The 22,995-nt window shown below is 45.9% G+C and overlaps 1 protein-coding gene across 1 annotated transcript; it reads left to right on the forward strand.

Annotated features, from left to right (window-relative positions):
- The first annotated feature begins 11,136 nt into the window (after window positions 1–11,136).
- Window positions 11,137–21,917, forward strand: LOC141107336 (olfactory receptor 6F1-like). The gene is made up of 2 exons (XM_073598025.1): window positions 11,137–11,385; window positions 20,928–21,917. The coding sequence occupies exons 1-2, from the start codon at window positions 11,137–11,139 to the stop codon at window positions 21,915–21,917; spliced, it is 1,239 nt and encodes a 412-aa protein (XP_073454126.1).
- Window positions 21,918–22,995: the final 1,078 nt, after the last annotated feature.

The raw sequence follows: 22,995 nt of genomic DNA on the forward strand, positions 1-22,995 counted from the left end.
AGTTTTTGACAATTCCTTTATTTAAATGCTTCTTCTTTCTTCTTTCTTCTATCTTCCTTCGGTTTCTTCCTCTATCTTCTTCTTCTGGTTCTTCTGGTTCTTCCTCCGGTGTTCTCGTCCAGCATCTTCCTCCGCGGCGTCAGCGTCTTCTTCCCTTCTTCTCCTCGGGCCGCTCCGCATCCATGATGGCATGGAGGGAGGCTCCCGCTCTTCTCTTCATCTTCTTCTCTTCATCTTCTTCTCTTCATCTTCTTATCTTCATCTTCTTTTCAGGCCGCTCCGCATCCATGATGGCATGGAGGGAGGCTCCCGCTGTGTGACGCTTCTCCTCTTCTGACGGTTCTTAAATAACGGGGGGGCGGGGCCACTCGGTGATCCCGCCCCCCTCTGAAGCACAGTGACTTGACGGGACTTCCCTGTGGCATCACGGGGAATGCCACAGGGAAGTCCCGTGATGTCCCCGTGCGTCAGAGGGGGCGGGGTCACCGGGTAGACCCCGCCCCCCGTTATTTAAGAACCGTCAGAAGAGGAGAAGCATCACGCAGCAGGAGCCTCCCTCCATGCCATCATGGATGCGGAGCGGCCCGAAAAGAAGATGAAGACAAGAAGATGAAGAGAAGAAGATGAAGAGAAGAAGATGAAGAGAAGAGCGGGAGCCTCCCTCCATGCCATCATGGATGCGGAGCGGCCCGAGGAGAAGAAGGGAAGAAGACGCCGACACCGCGGAGAAAGATGCTGGACGAGAACACCGGAGGAAGAACCAGAAGAACCAGAAGAAGAAGAAGAAGGAGGAAGAAACCGAAGGATGATAGAAGAAAGAAGAAAGAAGAAGCATTTAAATAAAGGAATTGTCAAAAACTGTCTCTTGTCATTTTTAACATTTTTGACAGTTTTTTAGCAAAATGGTAGAGGTACTTTTGTACCCCCTTACCATTTCACACAGGGGGGAGGGCCTGGATCTGGGGGTCCCCTTGTTAAAGGGGGCTTCCAGATTCCGATAAGCCCCCCGCCCACAGACCCCCACAACCACCGGCCAGGGTTGTGGGGATGAGGCCCTTGTCCTCATCAACATGGGGACAAGGTGTTTTGGGGGGCTACCCCAAAGCGCCCTCCCAATGTTGAGGGCATGTGGCCTGGTATGGTTCAGGAGGGGGGCCGCTCTCTTGTCCCCCCTCTTTTCCTGTGGCCTGCCAGGTTGCATGTTCGGATAAGGGTCTGGTATGGATTTTTGGGGGGACCCCACGCCGTTTTTTTTTTAATTTTGGCGCGGGGTTCCCCTTAAAATCCATACCAGACCTGAAGGGTCTGGTATAGATTTTGAGGGGGACCCCATGCCATTTTTTTTTATTTTGGCTGGGGTTCCCCTTAATATCCATACCAGACCTGGACGGCCTGGTATGGAATTTAGGGGGACCCCCACGTCTTTTTTTTTTATTTTGGCCGGGGTTCCCCTTAATATCCATACCAGACCTGAAGGGCCTGGTATGGAATTTAGAGGGACCCCCCACGTCATTTTTTTTTTAAATTTTGGTTCGGGGTTCCCCTGTGGGGAATTCCCATGCCGTTTTTATCAATGAACTTCTATGTGTATTGTCGGACCGGCAATACATTAATAGCCGCAAGTAGTTTTAAATGACTTTTTTTCCTTGAAATGTCATTTTGCTGTCAGACTGTTCTAAACACGGGAAACATGCGCCCCTTTACAGGCATACTATAGATACCCCCCAGGTACGAAATTTAAAGGAATAATACACTTTTATTGTTTCACATTAAGCATGATTAAAATCACTGCTTCCGAAAAAACGGCCATTTTTAAAACTTTTTTTGCATTGATCCATGTCCCCTGGGGCAGGACCCAGGTCCACAAACACTTTTTATGACAATAACTTGCATATAAGCCTTTAAAATTAGCACTTTTGATTTCTCCCATAGACTTTTAAAGGGTGTTCCGCAGCATTCGAATTTGCCGCGAACACCCCAAATTGTTCGCTGTTCGGCGAACTTGCGAACAGCCGATGTTCGAGTCGAACATGAGTTTGACTCGAACTCGAAGCTCACCCCTACTCCTCACTATTGATAGTGGATGTTAATTTTTCTTTAACTTTTTTAATTTCCTCGTCCAAACGGATTAATTTCTCACTTTTCCTCTGAGTGAGAAACCGTAAGAGGCTGACACCGGAGTCATTAAAATATTTGAACCACCCGTACAAATCTATGTCTCCTTTTTGGGGGGCCAAAAAAGGGCAGTGGAACGAAAAGAGGAGTCAGAGGGGGGGAGGCGAGTCCAATCAACAAAAAAGAAAGCGAACCTAGGGGCTGGGGTGTTTAATTCAAGTAAACAAGTTCTAACAGATACTGAGAAAAGGCTACTTGACAAGGGTTTGAAGTTTGCTCCGCCTAGGCGCCTGAGCAAATTTCAAACCTATATGGACATACACAAGTATGTACGGAGAATTAATATCAAAAGGTACATGTTGAACAATCCAATTGGGGGTGATATCAATGGTACCTCCGTGTATCAACATTCCGGTCTCTCAACCGCGCCACTTTTCAATCCCCCGAGTTCTCTGGCTCCCAGCATTAAAGTATTTAGGGACGTTATGTTGAGGGATTTGGAACAAATAAAGATCAAAAAGGTGAAAATGCAAAAAGATCTTGAAATAGGCTTAGAATCCCTCTGTAACAACAAATCCTTGGTTATCCGTCCAGCGGATAAGGGTGGGGGGATAGTCATCCTTGATTGGTGCAACTACCTTAAAGAGATGCACCGTATCGTGGATGATTCAGATACCTATACTCCCCTCAATAGGGATCCTGTGGTTAAGTACAAGAAAGAGCTTGAGGTCATTGTGGATAGGGGCTTTCGCAGTGGTATTTTGGATAAAAAAGAAAAGTTGTTTTTGATACCGAGTGCTCCCCGCACGCCGGTCATCTATTACCTCCCAAAAATCCACAAAAGCACAACTTGCCCCCCCGGGGCACCCGATAGTCAGTGGTACTGACTCGGTTACATCTTGGGTGGCCATATATACAGACCACTTCCTACAACCCTTAGTCCAGAACGTTCCCTCATTTGTTAAGGATACTAAACAAATCATTAACATGTTGTCTCATATCACCCCTAAGCAAGGTTTATGGCTGGTCACGGCTGATGTGACCTCGCTACATATATATATATATATATATATATATATATATATATATATATATATATATAGTATAAAATACTTTTTTAATAGACATATGCTCAATTAACATTGTCTTGATCCATCTATAGATGAGGGACTTCTGCATGTTAACTGTGATGCGGCAGTTTTCACTCATTTTTAATTTTTTTTATTTTAACCAATAGTTTGTGTAGAGCTATGCTTCCTGGATTTGCGGTCCACTTAGAGGTTGCTGTTGGTCTATGGATGGACCGGGGCTCAAAGCGAGGCTTGGTTACACTTCTATACTATTTAGGGAGGTGATGTAGTGCGCCGCCCGTGCCCCTGGAATACATGATGTTGTCATGAAACGCGTAGGGCGGAGCAGGGCGACCTTCAGTTGACGCTCTGACGTCATCACCATTTTCAGTGTGGACGGGTGCTCGCTATGCCGGCCGGCTGTTTGCTGTACTTTTATATACTCATGTGAGTTTTTTACTTTTACCTATTAAATCGTTTTTTGTCAGTATTACACTATGGCCAGTTCCTTTTTATTCACATGCTTGTGAGATGTCATTTTGGAGTCCCTGCTGTATCCTCCGGTTCCTGCTGCAAGCAATCCAGAACGCCAGTGGACCTCTCATACTGCCATTGAATACAAGCTGTTGTTGGCTTGCCTTGCGGTAAGCGCATTATTTGCCTGGTGGTGGATCACGTAGTGTGGTGTGGTAAACTGATACTGAACACAAGCTGTTGTTGGCTTGCCTTGGGGTCTATGAGATGGAAGTCTGGTGTCCTCATTACATTCCTTCAGTTATGATGAATACAGTTTAAGAGCACCATTTGGATTCTCTATACCAAGACGTGATACAGGCTGGTGTTTGCTTGCCTTGCGGTAAGCGCAATTATTGGGTATTTGCGGATACTGTATGGGGTGTCATTCACAATTTTACATTTTTAACTCTGGTTGGATTCAACTAAGGGGTCTCTTTTGGAGTGATTTCAGATCAATACCTCACATTTCATATTCTGTTACTATATAAGGACACTTATTTTGATTTGCAGACATTATATATGGACACTTATGTTTGATTCATACGCACATGTGTAGACCTATGTATTTTTCACAATTTTTATATTCCTTAACGTTTTTGCATTTTTATATGTACTTCCTAACGGAAGCTTTTGAGATTGCTTCACGTGTTTCATTTGTATTTAGCGCGGTTATTTCTTTTTTATTAGTTATTTTGGTGCACATCTCACTGTTTAACTGCTGCTTTTTGGGGGGTTAGTTTCTATAGGTAGCGCAGTATTTCTTTGTTTTTTATGTTTTTTAGGTTTAGAAGCGCCGGTTCGGGTGAGAGTGGGATATGTATTTTAGTGATGTTGGAAATAAGACTAAATGTGTCTATCCAGTATTTCTGGATGAGGGAGCATGACCAGAAAATATGGAATATGTCTCCTTTGGAGGATTTACATCTCCAGCATGTGTTGGGAGTATATGGACTGAAGGACGCCAGTTTAGCTGGGGTCAAGTACCAACGGAGCGAAATTTTCTGGGTGAGTTCCCATAATGTCGAGCATTGGGTGGCTTTGTAAATGGTCTTAAGAGCCAATTGCCATTGTGCGTCTGAGAAAGTGCTGGTGAGGTCTGCTTCCCATTGAAGATGAGGGGACATCTTAGCGAAGGACTTTTTCCCTCGAAGAAGGGTATAAAAGTAAGATATGCCTTTGGTTTTTGGCGCAGGGTTTATGAGGAAGTGCCAGGTCTTTGGGGGGATATTGTAGAGGGGGAAAGGTGTTTTACCTAGGCAGTGGTGAATGCGGAGGAATGTGAAGTGTTCAGAGGTGGGCAGGTCATATTCTGCTTGTAATTGGGAGAAAGATTTAAGTTTGTTTCCTTGTATGAGGTGATGCAGTGAATGTATACCTTTGAGGGTCCAGTGGGAGAGTCGAAGATCTGGTGTCAGATAGTGAAGAGACTCTAAGGGAATATTATAGAGCGCCATAGGGGAAATATAGTCAGAGAGGGTGATCATCTTTTTCCAGGCGTAGACTGAAGCCTTCATGGTTGGGGAGATGGAGGGTGACACGTAAGAACCCAGAGGGGTGCTCAGTAACCAGTTTTTTAGGTTAGGACACGTGAGTGAGAGCATTTCTATCTGGGCCCAGAGAGAATGAGTACGAGGTTGAAACCATTCAGGGAGTTGAGCAAGTATGGCCGCTAAATAGTAGTCCCTGAAATCTATGGATCCTGTGCCTCCCGCCAACCTATGTTTAATTAATTTTGCATGAGCACATCTGGGTTTTTTCCCTTTCCAAAGAAATTTGTTAAAAATTGTTTAAAGGGACCTGAAAAATGAGGAGGGTATTGGAATGGGCAAAGTTCGGAAGAAGTACAATATTTGAGGGAGACATGTCATTTTGAAGGCCGCCAGTCTTCCCGACCATGAGAGCTCGTGTTTTATTATTTGTTGTGTGTAATTTTGGATTTTGTGAAGGAGTGGAAGGAAGTTAGATGAATAAAGATTTCTGGTTGTTTTTGGGAGCTGGATTCCCAGGTATGTGATTTCTTTATCCGCTCATGCGAATGAGTACTGTACCTGAAGCAAATTTTTAGTTGTGGCGTCGAGATTTATTTCAAGAACAGATGATTTAGTCGTGTTTAGCTTATAATATGAGACATTACTGAACCAATTTAGTGTAGCTTGTACCGCTGCCAGGGAAGATGTTGGATTTGTGAGTATAAGTATAACATCATCCGCGAAAAGGCTTATCTTGTGACAAACGTTGCCTATCTGTAATCCAGATATAGTAGTATTGGAACGGATGTGTTGCGCCAGAGGTTCCATTAGCAAATTGAATACAAGTGGGGACAGCGGACAGCCTTGACGCGTGCCATTTGTAATAGTGAATGGTTTCGAAAGCATACCTTCAGTGATAACCTGGGCCAAAGGAGTGATGTACATTGCTAAAATGGCTCTAAGGATATGGTCCCTAAATCCAAATTTCTGGAGGACCATTTTAAGGTAAGTCCAGTGGACCCTGTCGAACGCCTTCTCTGCATCCAAAGATAGGAGCAGAGAAGGCGTTCCGGTGGACTCAGCATGGTGAATCAAGTTGATCATTCTTCTGGTGGCATCCGGTGCTTGTCTACCTTTGGTGAAACCTGTCTGATCCCTATGTATGAGGGTGGGCATAATGTCCAGTAGGCGAGCTGCAATAGTCTTAGCATAGATTTTTAGGTCAAGGTTGAGAAGGGATATGGGTCTGAAATTTTTGGGGGTGTTAGGTTCCTTCCCTGGCTTTGGTATCGTAACTATTAATGCGTTCAGATAGTCATTGGGAAGTTTAGAAGAGGAGGCAGCGTTGTTATATAGTTCCATAATATGTGGGATAAGTTGTGAAGAATACTGTTTATAATATTCGGCTGTGAGGCCGTCAGGTCCTGGTGTTTTCCCATTGGGTAGGGAGTCAATTGATGCTTTGACTTCCTGTTCAGTAAACGGTTTGTTGAGATTTTCTAATCGGCTCACAGTTAGGGACGGTAACTGAATAGATTGAAGAAATTGGTTAATTTCGTCTGGGGATGGTTGGGGGGTCTTAGGGTCATGTTTTAGGTTGTAAAGGTCACTATAGTAGTATAGTAGTAGGGTTGGACTGGGGTATATTCGTGTGGGGGTGGAGTATCTGAGAAATTTTTGTTTTTAGTCTTCTGCCCTTGAGTTTCAGTGCTAAGGTTTTCCCTGCCCTGTTTGAGGTGGCGTATGAAGTAGCTTTTAGTTTACGTTGGAGAAATTCGAATGAATGAAGGAGCAAGGTTTTCAATTCTTGTCTAAGGGACATTAACTGGTGAGTTTGTGGCGTACGGGGATTGGCTTTATGTTGTTGTTCTAGAAAGGTAATTTGGGAGGTTAGTTCATCTATACGCTGCGTCCTCTTCTTTTTGTGAAGGGAACTTAGTTCTATTAACATACCTCTTATAAAGGCTTTGTGGGCACTCCACACCACTCCATGGTCAGACACTGAGCCTTTGTTGATAGAGAAAAATTCTGTGAGGTGATTGGAGATCTCTGTTGTGTATTTTTCGTTTTAGAGTATATAATTGTTTGCACGCCAGAGAAACATGTTGCGTTGTGGAATGGAGTCTGTAATCGAGATCGATATTGGGGCGGGGTCTAACCATGTCGCAGCGTGGATCACAGAATGACATATTTTCTGAAGGAGCCATTTATCCGTTACAAATAAATCGATTCTGGAATATGAATTATGCATGGGAGAATAGTAGGTAAAGTCTTTTTCAGAACCATGATGGCAGCGCCACACATCAAACAAGTCCTGTGAGGATAGAAATGTTTTCAGTGGCGATATTCGCCTCTTCGCGGGTGATGTGGTATCCAAGTTGGTGTCGGGGGCAATATTAAAGTCCCCACAAAGAATCAAGTGACCTTGCTGAATTGGTTTGGCTAAACGTAGGACAGTATGCAAAAAGTTCATTTGGTGGGTGTTCGGGGCATAAATATTGATAAGGGTATAAGATACTTAGAGGATAGGGGATAAGATACTGTCGATGGTACACACAACAATTATGTATCGACCTTCAGGGTCCACCAGTACTTTGTTGATTGGAAGTCAACTGTATCTTTGATTGCTATCATGATGCCTTTAGATTTAGTAGGGTGGCAGGCTTGAAAGATATGTGGAAACTGGCGGTTGGTGCATAAAGAAGAATCTGACTGTATGAGGTGAGTCTCTTGAATACAGAGAATATCACTCTGGAGAGCCTTGGCGGTTTTCCATAGTGAATGGCGGTTAGCCGGATGGTTCAGGCCATTGGCGTTTAGAGATATTATGTTTAGTGGCATTGTGTAGGTTTAGAATGGAAGGATTGGGTGAGGTAACACTTACGGACAGACGTATTGGTTCAAGGTGCGGAAGATCCTGGGACAAGTGTCAGATGTAGAGTGGGCTTGAGTCCGTGGAACTGACGGTAGGTTGGAGAATAGAGCTGCGAATAGAGCAAAATGTTAATCACACTTGACTATAACAAACTAAAGAGCAAACTGCCGGTGAAGTAACTCCGCTGAACTGTAGAAGGGTAAGTAGAGGTGGTGTAAAACACCGCTTCAACCTCTAATTGGGGGTATCAACAGTTAGTAACGAAGGGAGCTGAGAAACTAAGGGAACAATTTGTCATGACCCAGGGGAGTTGAGACGAAGTAGTTAGGCCTATCACGATAGTAAAAGTTGGGGCCCCTCATCTGCGATGATGTTCCATGCGTCTGCGGGGTGGAGGTGGTCCGTTGTGCAGTGAGTTGGTCTTGGGCGGTTCCAGAATTATTCCCCAGTTGTGGAGAAGGTACAGGCCTTTGTCCAGGTCGTTTATGGCGTGGGACTGACCATTTCTTGTGACTAGGATAGTCGCTGGATAACGCCATTTGTATGGTATTTTATGATTTTGGAAACCTTTGGTGATCGGGTTCAGATGTCTTCTTAGTTGGAGTGTATACTTAGAGAGATCTGGGAAAAATTGGATCCCCGTATAAGGGGCAGGTAACGGTGATTTATTTTTAACTCCCAGCAAGAGCTTCTCTTTGATATGAAAGAAGTGGACTCTCATTAAAACATCTCTGGGGATGGAGGCAGCAAGGTGGGGCGGCTTAGCAATTCTGTGTATTCTGTCTACTATTATGTCCCTGGGGGAAGCTTCTGGAATAATGACGTGCATCATTTCTTTCGCAAAACGTAGTAGATCTGCAGGCAATATGGATTCAGGGACTCCGCACAGCTTAATATTGTTCCTGCGAAATCTGTCCTCTAATTCGGCCAGCTTGGCGCAAATCCATGTTTGCTCCTCTCTCACATCATCACATATGTCTATGACCTCATTAACTGTGGAAGTGCATTCACTCATATTTCTTTCAATGCATGTCACTCTATCATCAAGTGAGTGGATGTCTGAGGAAATTTTAGTAAATAACGAGGAGAGATCTGTCATGAGGGAGGTTTGTAGTGACAATAGCATGTCCTTTAATGTAGTGTCCATCACAGGCTGTCCTGAGGTAGGGAAAGACGCCATGAATGAGTGCAGGGCCTGGTTGCTGAGAAGGGGATTGAAAGCCTGGGCCTTAATTTGTGCTGTGAGCAGCCGCTGCGGCGGCGCATCGAGCCTCACTTTAGCCTTTGCAGGGCTATTAAGGAGATGGTCACCCTCCAGAGGGTGAGGGGGTAATGCTGGGGTGTCTGAGGGAGCAGAATCTGTCGGGATTTCATCTGGGAGATCTGTGTAGGGATCCCACGGCGTGGTCTAGCCGGCGCCATCTTGAGTCTCACTGACCTGCTCCGCCGGCTTGTAGGAGAACTCGGTGAGTTTTTCTGGTTTATATTCCGGGACTCTCTTTCTGGACCCATTGGCCATGTTCCCTGATGTCTCAGGAACGAGGATGGCTCCGGATTGAGGTGTCTATGCGGCCTGAGTAGCGCTATGGTATCCCCTGGGTGACGAGCTGATAGATCAAGCGTCCATCTTCAGCTCCGGTCGGCCACGCCCCCCCATCTTTTAGGTGTTTCATTTACAACCTATCACTTAGCGCAGTTTTTTCCCCTTCTTTTCTTACATTAGAAAAGATCACTTACTTATAATTCATTGACAATATGTGAGTATCCATATGGTTAAAAACAGTTTCACGACTGGCTCCCCACAAGCATCCACTCAGGGACCTAATGAGAACCCCCTAGGCTATATAGAAGAAATGCCAGGGGGAAGATGACCCAAATAGCGTTGAAAAACGCCACACCCTGGAGCCAGGTGCAGCGCCTATGTGTATGCTGGGGTCCGGAAAGGAAGAGACCTGGGATCAGAGAAACACACAGCAAAAAAGGGGGAGACTCATTAATAAGACTGAGGTGCTTTCATAATAAAAGAATAGTGCTAGGTCAAAAAATAAACCTACCTATACGTAAGAGTACAAGTGTATACCGGTGGGTAGTCCGGTGGATAAAAAACTCTGATAGATTGAACTCACACCCACGACTGCTGCAATAGTAGGATAGCCGAGGTAGAAATAGGCATCAGGTATAAAAGAGAAAAGAGGCAAAACAAGAACCCCAAATTAGTAGCCATAGTTCAAAGATGAACAGATCACATGAGTACAAGGAGTCAAATGCAAGAGCTTCACTTACTTAAAGAGCCATCTGGGTGAGTGTAGACCAGAGCGTCCTAACCCTAACCTGATCAGATATTGAATGAGCTGGGTAAATGGGCAGGCCGCAGCCGACACTCAGGGGGCCCATTGGTGGGACCCAATCAAGACACACCTCCATCCAGCTGATTCCTACCAGGAATCAGCTGATGGTTGTTTAAGCTAGGGTATATTTACCCAGCTCATTCAATATCTGATCAGGTTAGGGTTAGGACCCCCTGGTCTACACTCACCCAGATGGCTGTTTAAGTAAGTGAAGCTCTGGAGGTTTTCCTTTTGAAGTGTATGTTGTAAGGGTAATACTAAACATGGTTAAACTCATTGAGTAAATATAAAAAAACCTCAATGAGTTTAACCATGTTTAGTATTACCCTTACAACATACACTTCAAAAGGAAAACCTCCAGAGGAGGAGGAGTGTTAAAGTGACTCGGCTTGGTCCTGTTCCCCTCCATCTACACTACTCGGGATCTCACCAGAAATACAGGCTGCAAAAAGTGCTTTCAGGATTGGAGATGGAATACTTACGTTACCCTTGGTGAGTTCATCCTGTTGTCTTCATCTTTTTAGTCAATAAAGGTAATTTGTGCTAGGGTTGCCCTTCCCTTGTCTCCTTTGTTTGTCTTTACAATGGAACCTTTCCTTTGATACAAGTTTTGTTATCTGCAACCGGGCTTTGTTTGTGTTTGTGTTTACTGCCGCCACACCACACTGCACCTTCCCACACTTGGCAGCAGTCAGCAGGATATGTCCTTTGCGGTGGGTGCATAAGGAGGAATAGGCTCCATCATGGCTCTGTTGGGATTGGCCCTGGCCCTGGTACCTAAGTCTAATGGCTCAAACATTCCCCTGGCTGGAAGAAAGGAGAGACTGGAGAGTGGCGTACGCATGTACCAGAACCTAACCCAGCTGATCATGGAGCTGGCTATTAATGCCCTAGAGGATGATGCCCGCCGAGCAATGATGGCGCTATCAGAGGAGGAGCAAGCTACATTAGAGCAGATTGTGTCACATCTAGAGAGCCTGTTCGGAGAAAAAGTAGGTGGAGATTATTGGCCCGGAAGCAACAGGAGGTAGACAGTCACACTTATTAGGGAGTAGCAATCCAGAATCTCTGGTAGCGCCTTGAAAATAGGGATGTGCATGGCTGTGCAGACATTACTGCATCAGATCACATGCTGAGGGACCACTTTATAGTGGACATGAAAGCTGGCCAAGTCAGGAGAGCTCTGCAAGTGACAATTAGGATGCAACCTGCCATCTCCTTCTATGACATTTTGTTGGATACCGTTGCGTTGGAGTAAGAAGATGCGGAGGCGGTGGTGGCAGTGACCAAGAAGTATAAACCTGTGTGTCATGAACAGGTGTGACCAGAACCGTGTGATCTGCGACAGAGGACACCCAAACGTATATACGTGAAAATATAATAATTTATTAAAGAAAGTGAGTAATATAGTACAACCAACCCTAATATGACACAGTGCAATAACTAACCACAGACAGAGACCCACAAATAACAACAGACAGATAAGTGCAATAAATGGGAAATACCAGGATCATAAACAATAGCCAGGCCAGGGTCATACACAGCAGATCAGCAGATGGACAGGGGATGTTCCAGAGACATAAACGTAAGCCAGGCCAAGGTCATACACAGGGAGGTCAGCAGATGGGGTATAGAACACAGGACAGGGAGAGGATGGATGGGTCAGACTGCAGGCAGGGATGCAAGGTAACAGGTGGGACAGGGAGACAGGATCAGGTTCAGGTTCAGGTTCAGGTTCAGGGCACAGGATCAGATCGCTAGCAGGTCAGGAGGCAATGAAGAAACCAAGGCAAACATGTGAATGCTTGCCGGGTATTTATAGGCCTGTGATTGGCCTCAAGTGACACCTGATTGTAGGAGGTACTGTCTGCTCCACACTGCCAGGATCCATCCGCTGGTGGACGCCAGTACTGCGGCCCAAAGATGATATAATATTAACAGGAAAAAGCTCTCCTGACAGTTCCAAACTACCAGGAGACACCTGCTGGTGGACCTCAGTACTGCATGCCAAATAACAGGTATTACCAGTGGATGGAACATTTCCTGACAGTACCCCCCCTCCGGCCGCTCCAATTGGTTGTAATTGTCCATAGTCTATGGCATCAAGCAGAACAACAGGGGGCACGTCAGGCTGGGCAACAGGCACTTCAGGCTGGGCAGCAGACACAGGCGCTGGCACATCAGGCAGAACAACAGGTGGTGGCACAACAGGCTGGGCAGCGGACGGTGGCACAACAGGCTGGGCAGCGGACGGTGGCACAACAGGCTGGGCAGCAGGTGGTGGCACAACAGGCTGGGCAGCAGACGGTGGCACATCAGGCTGGGCAGCAGACGGTGGCACATAGTAAAGGGATGGTGAACCCGCGCAGTGAACATAAAGACTTAATTGGTAAAGTTTGGAACTGCTGCCTCCCAACAGGCAGTCACCCTAAAATGGGGACGGCTGAGATATATTAGAAATGATAGAAGGGTTTGGCGCTGTTCCTATTTAGTTTCCTACCTCCATATAGGTTACTAGATTAAAATAAATTCTTAGGTGCACCGTGCATATATCAAATATTAAATACAATATGGATTCCCAAGTATACCGTGCATGAGTCAATTAAATATTCTGCTGCAATATTGTGCAATCATAGGTGATACATAGACATAACTTAAATGCTTACATATGTAATATTGCTAAGGGAAGAAAGGGGAGGGGGGGGGGGGGGAGGGAGAAGGGAGTGAGATAGGGAGGTGGGGAGGGGGTGTAGGAAGTCTGTTCCTAAGGAAAATTACAATAACAAGATAAAGTGCAAATGTGCTGGTGCAATCCAAAAGGCAACAGTGACAAGATAAAGTGCAAACGTGCTTCAAAATTCTTTAGTAAGTCTCTTGTGCCATATTCTTGTGCTGTGGTGATAATCCTTCACTTATAATATCTCTTTGCTCTGAAAGTGCAGCCACTCACCAGATCACTTCACCCCTGCGGGGGTAGTAGGCAGTTACAGTTTTATCGCCACTGTACAGCGATCGCTGGCGGGCTCAGGATCGTGGTATATCATATATAAAGAGAGAGGGAGTGCCCATAGCGTAAAATTGCTTTAAAAAAGTTTTATTACACAAAATGAAAGGGTACTCACACTTTTACAGTAAAATCAAGCGAAATGGTAAAAACGTCAGAACCGTCATAAATATCCTTCAGCGCTGGTACAGGAGGTGATGTTTGGGAAGCACAGATTAGGCCACGCCTGGCCTAATCTGTGCTTCCCAAACAAAAACTTTTTTAAAGCAATTTTACGCTATGGGCACTCCCTCTCTCTTTATATATGATATACCACGATCCTGAGCCCGCCAGCGATCGCTGTACAGTGGCGATAAAACTGTAACTGCCTACTACCCCCGCAGGGGTGAAGTGATCTGGTGAGTGGCTGCACTTTCAGAGCAAAGAGATATTATAAGTGAAGGATTATCACCACAGCACAAGAATATGGCACAAGAGACTTACTAAAGAATTTTGAAGCACGTTTGCACTTTATCTTGTCACTGTTGCCTTTTGGATTGCACCAGCACATTTGCACTTTATCTTGTTATTGTAATTTTCCTTAGGAACAGACTTCCTACACCCCCTCCCCACCTCCCTATCTCACTCCCTTCTCCCTCCCCTTTCTTCCCTTAGCAATATTACATATGTAAGCATTTAAGTTATGTCTATGTATCACCTATGATTGCACAATATTGCAGCAGAATATTTAATTGACTCATGCACGGTATACTTGGGAATCCATATTGTATTTAATATTTGATATATGCACGGTGCACCTAAGAATTTATTTTAATCTAGTAACCTATATGGAGGTAGGAAACTAAATAGGAACAGCGCCAAACCCTTCTATCATTTCTAATATAGCAGACGGTGGCACATCAGGCTGGGCAGCAGACGGTGGCACATCAGGCTGGGCAGTAGATGGTGGCACATCAGGCTTAGCAGAAGGTGGCACATCAGGCTTAGCAGAAGGTGGCACTTCAAGCTGGGCAGCGGGCTTATCAAGCTGGGCAGTGGGTTCATCAAGCTGGAGAACAGGCACTGGTACTTCCGGCTGGAACACTGGCACCTCAGGCTGGAGGGCAGACACCGAGACGTCAGGCTGGAGGGCAGGCACCGAGACGTCAGGCTGGAGGGCAGGCACCGAGACGTCAGGCTGGAGGGCAGGCACCGAGACGTCAGGCTGGAGGGCAGGCACCGAGACGTCAGGCTGGAGGGCAGGCACCGAGACGTCAGGCTGGAGGGCAAGCACCGAGACGTCAGGCTGGAGGGCAGGCACCGAGACGTCAGGCTGGAAGGGAGGCACCGAGACGTCAGGCTGGAAGGCAGGCACCGAGACGTCAGGCTGGAAGGCAGGCACCGAGATGTCAGGCTGGAAGGCAGGCACCGAGACGTCAGGCTGGAAGGCAGGCACCGAGACATCAGGCTGGAAGGCAGGCACCGAGACGTCAGGCTGGAAGGCAGGCACCGAGACGTCAGGCTGGAAGGCAGGCACCGAGACGTCAGGCTGGAAGGCAGGCACTGAGACGTCAGGCTGGAAGGCAGGCACCGAGACATCAGGCTGGAAGGCAGGCACCAAGACATCAGGCTGGAAGGCAGGCACCAAGACATCAGGCTGGAAGGCAGGCACCAAGACATCAGGCTGGAAGGCAGGCACCGGAATGTCAGACTGGGTTGGATTAGCTGGTGCGGAGGCAGGTTGGGTTACTGGCAGGATCGTCTTGGTTGGAAAAAACTTTCGTTTTTTCTTTGGCTTAGCCACTGAAGCTCTGTAGGTGAGGGGTGCAGCAGACTGGAAAGGAGGATTGGGATATGGCAGAGAAGAGGTAACAGTAGCTGGAGGAAGTTCCTGTGGGTTTGTGGGCAGCTGAGAAGAGGCAGGTGGGTTGAATGCAGGATAGGTGCAGCGGGTAGGGACAGGGTATTGATATTTGGTGGGAAGCAGGGTATATTGGGCTGAAACGGAGGTTGCCATGGGTGAAGGAGAAAAAGACTTCTGGGCAGGCAGGTGTCTAATAGCAGGTCTGGGTTGTGAAGAGCTGACCGAAGCTGGAAATAATAAGTCTGACCATGCCTGTAGTACAGGTTGAACAAACGTGGGTTCACATACTGCCTGTCTAACCAGGGACTTCACCGAATCTATACAATCCACTAGCACCTGTTTAGGACAAGCTGAATAATGCTCCAGAAAGTATACAGCATCATTCTCCAACAGCCACACCAGAGACTCCACCTGATCACTACTGAAGGGGGGAGAAAAATCATCACTTCCTTTAGGACTGCTAGACAAGGCTAGCTCAGCATGCACCTGTATCAGGGGCTGAACATTCTCAAACAGTAATCTACCCTGATCAACCAGAGAATGGGCCAGACGGATACACTCCAGGAGCTGATCGCTGGCCCACTCTTTCAATACCAGACAACAGTAATTGTTATCCTCCAACACCAGTGAGGCAGGGAGAACAACTGTTTCTGATTGCATTTTAATAGCACTACAATGGTTCCTCTGCGCAGTCACTTCTGGTCAGAGATGGCCTTGATTTACTGTCATGAACAGGTGTGACCAGAACCGTGTGGTCTGCGACAGAGGACACCCAAACGTATATAGGTGAAAATATAATAATTTATTAAAGAAAGTGAGTAATATAGTACAACCAACCCTAATATGACACAGTGCAATAACTAACCACAGACAGAGACCCACAAATAACAACAGACAGATAAGTGCAATAAATGGGAAATACCAGGATCATAAACAATAGCCAGGCCAGGGTCATACACAGCAGATCAGCAGATGGACAGGGGATGTTCCAGAGACATAAACGTAAGCCAGGCCAAGGTAATACACAGGGTGGTCAGCAGATGGGGTATAGAACACAGGACAGGGAGAGGATGGATGGGTCAGACTGCAGGCAGGGATGCAAGGTAACAGGTGGGACAGGATAGGGACCGGGACCAGGACCGGGACAGGGACAGGGAGACAGGTTCAGGTTCAGGTTCAGGATCAGGATCAGGTTCAGGATCAGGATCAGGTCACAGGATCAGGTCACAGGATCAGGTCACAGGATCAGGTCACAGGATCAGGTCGCTAGCAGGTCAGGAGGCAATGAAGAAACCAAGGCAAACATGTGAATGCTTGCTGGGTATTTATAGGCCTGTGATTGGCCTCAAGTGACACCTGATTGTAGGAGGTACTGTCTACTCCACACTGCCAGGATCCATCCGCTGGTGGATGCCAGTACTGCGGCCCAAAGATGATATAATATTAGAGGAAAAAGCTCTCCTGACAGTTCCAAACTGCCAGGAGACACCTGCTGGTGGACCTCAGTACTGCATGCCAAATAACAGGTATTACCAGCGGATGGAACATTTCCTGACACTGTGCATCTAAGGGAAGAGGCCATGGCCCCTTCACCCCTGTCAGGCCTCCAAACAGCACTGAGAGAGCTAACTCAAAATGTGGCCTCCTTAAACCAAGAGATGTCCTCCCTTAAATGGGACTCCCCCAACCCCATAGGGACAAGAATCTGCTACAAAGGGACCCCGAGAAGGACCAGAAGTGCTGTTGGTGCGGTCGCTATGAACATATATCTAAGAACTGTGGGTGGCCTGAATTCAAAAACTCATCCAGGTCATCAAAAATAGTAAACTAGTGGCTCCCAGGGCAGAGGGATGACCCCAATGACCGGCAACTCAAAGTCCATGGTCACGACAAGTCCAATGGTATAGGCTCTTGTCAATGACCAGGAGGTCCCATGCATGAATGAAACAATTTCAGAGGTCACTGTCATGGACTTTTAAGCCCAGCAGTTTGGGGCACAGAAACAACTGGACCCCTGCTGGCTCTCTCTCAGAGCAGCCAATAAATTACCTACCCTGGTTGAATGTATCACATGGGTGTAATTTCAAATTGAGAACTAGGTAGTGGAGCGGATGGGGTTAGTGGTGACCCATGGCCCAGTTAATCTGGCAGTACATGCTGTACTGGGCATGAACATACTGAAAGACTTAGAATTACCTTTCCTGCTTTGAACACTCTTAACTGGTGTGCCCAGGGCTGTGGCATGAGGATGGTGTGGTGCAGAGTGCTCCAAGCCTTCCGAGGCCTGAACAAGTGGGGGTGGTCCACACTCCCTCCAAACAAATGTTACTCTTGGCACCCCTACAAGAGGTCGCTCCCCATTGAAGAATGGTGCAGGGAGCCACTTTCATGGCCAAACCCCACAAGGACTCTGTTGTGCCAGAGGAGTGGCTGGTGGGCTTTACCTTGTCCAAAGTTCACAAAGGAAAAGTCTTGGTACAGCTCATCAATCTGTGAACAACCCCAATATCACTTCCCAGCCAGGCTACTATAGTACAGCTCTACATGATGCCTTGCCACTGTATCTCAGAGGCTCAACCAGGGGTAGCAGTGAGCGCTGCCCTACAGACGGCCATACAAGATACTGCTAGAACAGCTGGAATACCCTTCCAAGACTTTCCCCTGCTGCAGCAAAGACTACTCCATCAGCTACTGGAGAAGCACTTGCTAGTATTGCCGTCAGCCCGGAAGACTTCGGGTTCACTGAGGCCATTGACTATCCAATCTACACAGGGGATACACCACCCATTAGGGAACAGTATAGACATATTCCCCCAGCCCTGTGCCAGCAGGTCAAGGATCAATTCAATGACATGTTACAGGGCTTAGTGACCTGGGAGAGCCGCAGTCCTTGGGCTGCTCCTGTAGTCCTAGTGCCAAAGAAAGATGGAAGTTTATGGTTTTGTGTGGACTACTGACTGCAAGCTTAATGCCTGTACCCACAAGGATGCTTACCCACTACTTTGGGTCGGGGAGTTGTTGATGATACTCAGGATAGCCAAGTTCTTTTCCATTCTGGACCTGGCTAGCAACTACTGGCAAGTCCCTGTTAAGGACCAGGACCAAGAAAAGCCTGCCTTTATCACACCCTTGGGCTTATTTGAACTTATTTGCATGCCCTTCAGCCTAAGTAACACCCCACCACCTTTCAACACTTAATGGAAAGATGCCTAGGAGACTTCGACTTTGAAACCATGTTAGTCTATCTGGATCATATTATCTTCTCCAAGACACTAGAAGATCACATCAAGCATCTGGACTGGGTGTTGGTAAAAAATACCAAAAGCACCAGGAGCAGTAAAATGGAGCCCAAGTGGGAGCATACCCAGTATCTGATGATGAGACTATCTTTCCCACCTACCCCTGTATACGACTGTCCCAACCCAGTGAAGAGGCGACATCACTGTAACATGCTGAGATACTGCGTCCTGAGTGGTGACTGCCCCAATAAGCCTACTGATGACTGGGAGGCATTCAACCCTGTGAATCTTCCACCAATGCAAGAGGCCCCCTTGCTGAATAGTTCCTGCCTCCTCTCTTGCTTGAGCCCCTAGGAGAGACAGGGAACTCTGATGACGGGAATATGGGTGATCCGGCAACTCCTTCTAGTATCACAAACTATTCTGATGTATCCAGAGACACAATCTTGGGCCCAGTTGCGGAGGGTGTGGAGAACGCGGGCGACCCCCTGTCACCTGCGGCCCCTGAATTGCAACTTGAAAATGAGTCCTTGACACGTGACTCAGCTGAAGGTCAAGAGAACTGTCACCTTTTGCAGTCCAACTGCAGACAAATTCCTTCAAGATACTGATACTCTCTATGTTATTTTAAGTTGTTTTTGTTATTTTGCCTTAACCATGCTTTCTTTTGCAATTTTCTTGTTGTTTTCACTGTATTACTGTACCGAGGACAGCACTTATTAAAGAGGCGGGGAGTGTAGGCGGGTGCAATCTATTTTCTCCACTGCTGGTGGCTCTCGACCAGATCGGTACTACAGCCGGAGAGAAAGTAAAGAGAAACCTGGTTTCTCTATAGTTTCCTGGTCCCCTAAGGCAGCATTCTAGTTGTCTACGCTGCATTCAGATTCACTGGTGGTCATCTTGGGTCAGCAGAACCTTTTTAAGTACCTGCCCCCAGGCTTTGGCATGCTTTTTGCAAAGTGGGCAGAGTAGGGAAAGAACACCTGTCTGTCAAAGAAAGTGATAAGCGGCAGGGTGAGATTCCAGACTAGTAGGGACAGGCTAGGGACACGCCATCCTGCATCGTTATCCTCCCCTATTGGGACCGCACTGACCAGGCCGCATTCCACCCCCTGAGACAGATGCAAGATCAGAACCTGCTGCATTGCCAAGTTGCATGTAACAGTGAGTGTTTTCCAGTGCGGTGCTTTCCCGCTGCACTGGACACACAAAGTGCAACCGCACTTTGTGTGTTTACTGCCCCCACACCTTCCCACACATATATTATGAAAAAAAAATCCAATTGATTATAATATAAAGTTCCTTAGCAATCTAAATGCCATTCAGTTAAGGTTACTAATAGAAATTATGTATTTGAAAACTATGCAATAATTTTTTTAATAACTAATGCTGTGTTCACACCATCCCGAGGCAGTATATAATGAGTAGCCAAGGGGATAACACAACTTGCTGTTGCAGCTTAGGGCAAGGAGGATCCTGATATAAGGCAGTCAGTTTTCTCCTGTATTCGGGACTGGTATCCTATATAGAAACATAAATACTTAGAGTCACTGTACGATGCCTATAATATAAAACATAATTTCCTATATTAATTTTTTCAAGTCCTTCATATGGGGTTTCTTCATAGCGGTGTATGTAAAGTCCATCTAAAACTACCCTGTCCACAGAATGACAATGTTGCTCTGTGATTTCACTGCTGAATAAATTGCAGTGTCATATAATATCCTATGTGATATTATAACTGATATATTGTCAGGATCAACAGGTAATGAAATTATGTTTACAGAAAAACTAAAAATATTGTGTTAATGCTGGTGACAGACAGCATTAACACTCTTTGAGGCAAAGAGGTGGCTTTTCCTTGGATACTTGTTGAGCACACATTTATCCTATCTTCATTAGAAATAAACCCCTCTCATATCAGTTTATATACAAATCATTAAACTATAAAAGCCAAGTAATGATTAATTAAAACAAACAAGCCCTAGCTTCAACAATGAGATCCTTCCTCCATAATTCCGGACCTTGTTTCTGTCCACTTGGAAATTTTGGATGTCTCCGTCACCCATTGTGTGTTCCAGCTCCTCCTGTTATAAATTACATGTAAAATACAGCATCAATGGTGAGGGGGCCATAATAATTGGCATAACAGGTTTTCAGATCCAGGAGCTCACCACAGAGATACCACACTATGAAAGATCGAAAGGTAGAAACATAGAAAAGTGACGGCAGAAAAAGCCTGAGTAGTCCATCAAGTCTGCCTATTTTATTTATTTATTTATTTATTTATTTATTTATTTATTTATTTATTTTTCTCTCTTTTTTTTTTTTTGTTTATTGGGGTTTTGTTTTTGTTTTTTAACTCTCCATCATCTACCAAACATTGAAATGGGTGGAGTAAAATGTTACGTAAAAACTGATTAAAATATCAAATTTTTACTGTTCAAGGTCTGCTTTTCAAGGATAATGCCAATAACTGACAATGGGACCCACGATATTGCAGCCACTTTTATCATTGTTGGGTTTGAAACCCTGAGAGAGGTAGAACTTTTTCTCTTCTTCCTCTTCTCCAGCATGTATATCTTCACAATCACAGCCCATTTCCTGATTGTCACACTAGTGGCAGTGAATCGCCTTCTCCACAAACCAATGTACATACTTTTGGCCAATTTCTCCATGCTGGAGGTCTTGTACATCACAGTGACTGTTCCTAAAATGCTCAATGCATTGTTTACCCAACACAAGGAGATCTCTTTATCATCATGCGTGGCCCAGTTTTATTTCCTGTTCAGCTTTGGGGGTGTAGAAAACTGTCTTCTTGCTGTGATGGCTTACGACCGCTATGTGGCTATCTGCAGACCATTACATTATCCAACTCTGATGTCTGGTAAGACCAGCTTGAAACTGGCTCTTGGTGCTTGGGTAGGTGGTCTCCTGGCTCCTTTTCCACCTACTGTATGGATCTCTACCTTGAAGTTTTGCTTTCCCAATTTTATAGACCACTTTTTTTGTGATTATGCTCCTCTGCTGAAGCTTTCCTGTGAGGACACTTCAAAGGGTGAGTTTGTCTTCATGGTCATATCATGGAGTATTATCTTGGGCTGTTTTCTTCTGATCATGATATCCTACACCTTCATTGTCATTGCTGTTCTAAAGATCCAATCGATTGAAGGGCAGAAGAAAGCTTTTATTACATGTGCATCCCACTTAGCTGTGGTGTCCATCTTCTATGGGACTATCATCTTCATGTACATTCGACCCACTTCCCACATCCGCTTTACAATGGACAAAGTGGTTTCTGTCTTCTACTGTGTAGTTACCCCTCTCATAAATCCTATCATATACTGCCTTCGGAACCAGGAGGTGAGGGTAGCTGTCTTGAAAACTTGCAGATTTTTGGAAAATATGAGACTTAAGCAATGTCGAAGGTTTGGGTGACAGAACATATCAGCAAACAAGATTTCTGATTTCAACAATTTCTTGCATCACACAAGAAACACATATCACATCATATCACACAATATAATACAATATAAAAAACATTGAATTACTTTAATTAGATCAGAATTCTGTCTGAGTCTGCAGATTATGAAAATTATGTAGACACGGATCAGACATAACATTATGACCACCCACCATAACCCGTTGAGGCATGGACTCGACTAGATGTCTGAAGGTATGCCGTGGTATCTGGCACCAGGTCGTCAGTAGGAGATCCTTTAAAGTGGTTTGAAAGAATGAAGGTTTTTTACCTTCATGCATTCTATACATGAAGGTAAAAACCTTCAGTGTGCAGCTCCCCCCTCAGCCACCCCCCTAATACTTACCTAAGCCTGATCTCGATGTGCACAAGACCTGAGGCTCTCCCTCCTGACTAGCTGAGATGCAGCAGCAGGAGCCATTGGCTTCCACTGCTGTCAAGTACAGCCAGTGAGGCGGAAGCGAGAGGCGGAGCTGATCCATGCTCTCTGTGCCTTATGGACGCAGAGGGCCGGCTCGGTGCGAGCACAAAGGAGTGCCCCCACAGTAAGCGGCTTACTATAGCTGCAATCGGCCCAGAGCACTGGTGGGGACCCGAAAAGAGGAGGATTGGGGCTGCTCTATGTAAAACCACTGCACAGAGTGGTTATGACAAAAAATTTCCTTTACAGTCACTTTAAATTCTGTAAGTAGCAAGGTGGGGCCTCAATGGATCATACTTGTTTTTTCATGCACATCCCATAGATGCTTAATTGCCTAAAATCATTCTTGAATTCATCAGACCAGGCCACCTTCTTCCAGTGCTCTGTGGTCCAGTTCTGATGCTTATGTGCCCATTGTAGGAGATTTTGGCTGTGGACATGGGTCAGCATGAGCACCCTGATCTGTCTCTGGCTACGCAGCCCCATGCGCAACAAACTGTGATGCTCTGTGTGTTTTGACACCTTTCTATCAGAACCAGCTTTAACTTTTTCCAGCAATTTGAGCTACAGTAGTTCTTCTATGGGCTTGGACTGCAAGGGCCAGCCTTCACTCC

The sequence above is a fragment of the Aquarana catesbeiana genome, linkage group LG09 (genome assembly GCF_042186555.1).
Source record: "Aquarana catesbeiana isolate 2022-GZ linkage group LG09, ASM4218655v1, whole genome shotgun sequence".
NCBI lineage: Eukaryota > Metazoa > Chordata > Amphibia > Anura > Ranidae > Aquarana > Aquarana catesbeiana.

Coding starts and splice junctions, on each gene's coding strand:
- LOC141107336 (XM_073598025.1), top strand. CDS start 11,137: ATGGCTCTGTTGGGATTGGCCCTGGCCCTGGTACCTAAGTCTAATGGC. Junction 11,386..20,927: donor AGAGCCTGTTCGGAGAAAAA/GTAGGTGGAGAT, acceptor TTACTGTTCAAG/GTCTGCTTTTCAAGGATAAT.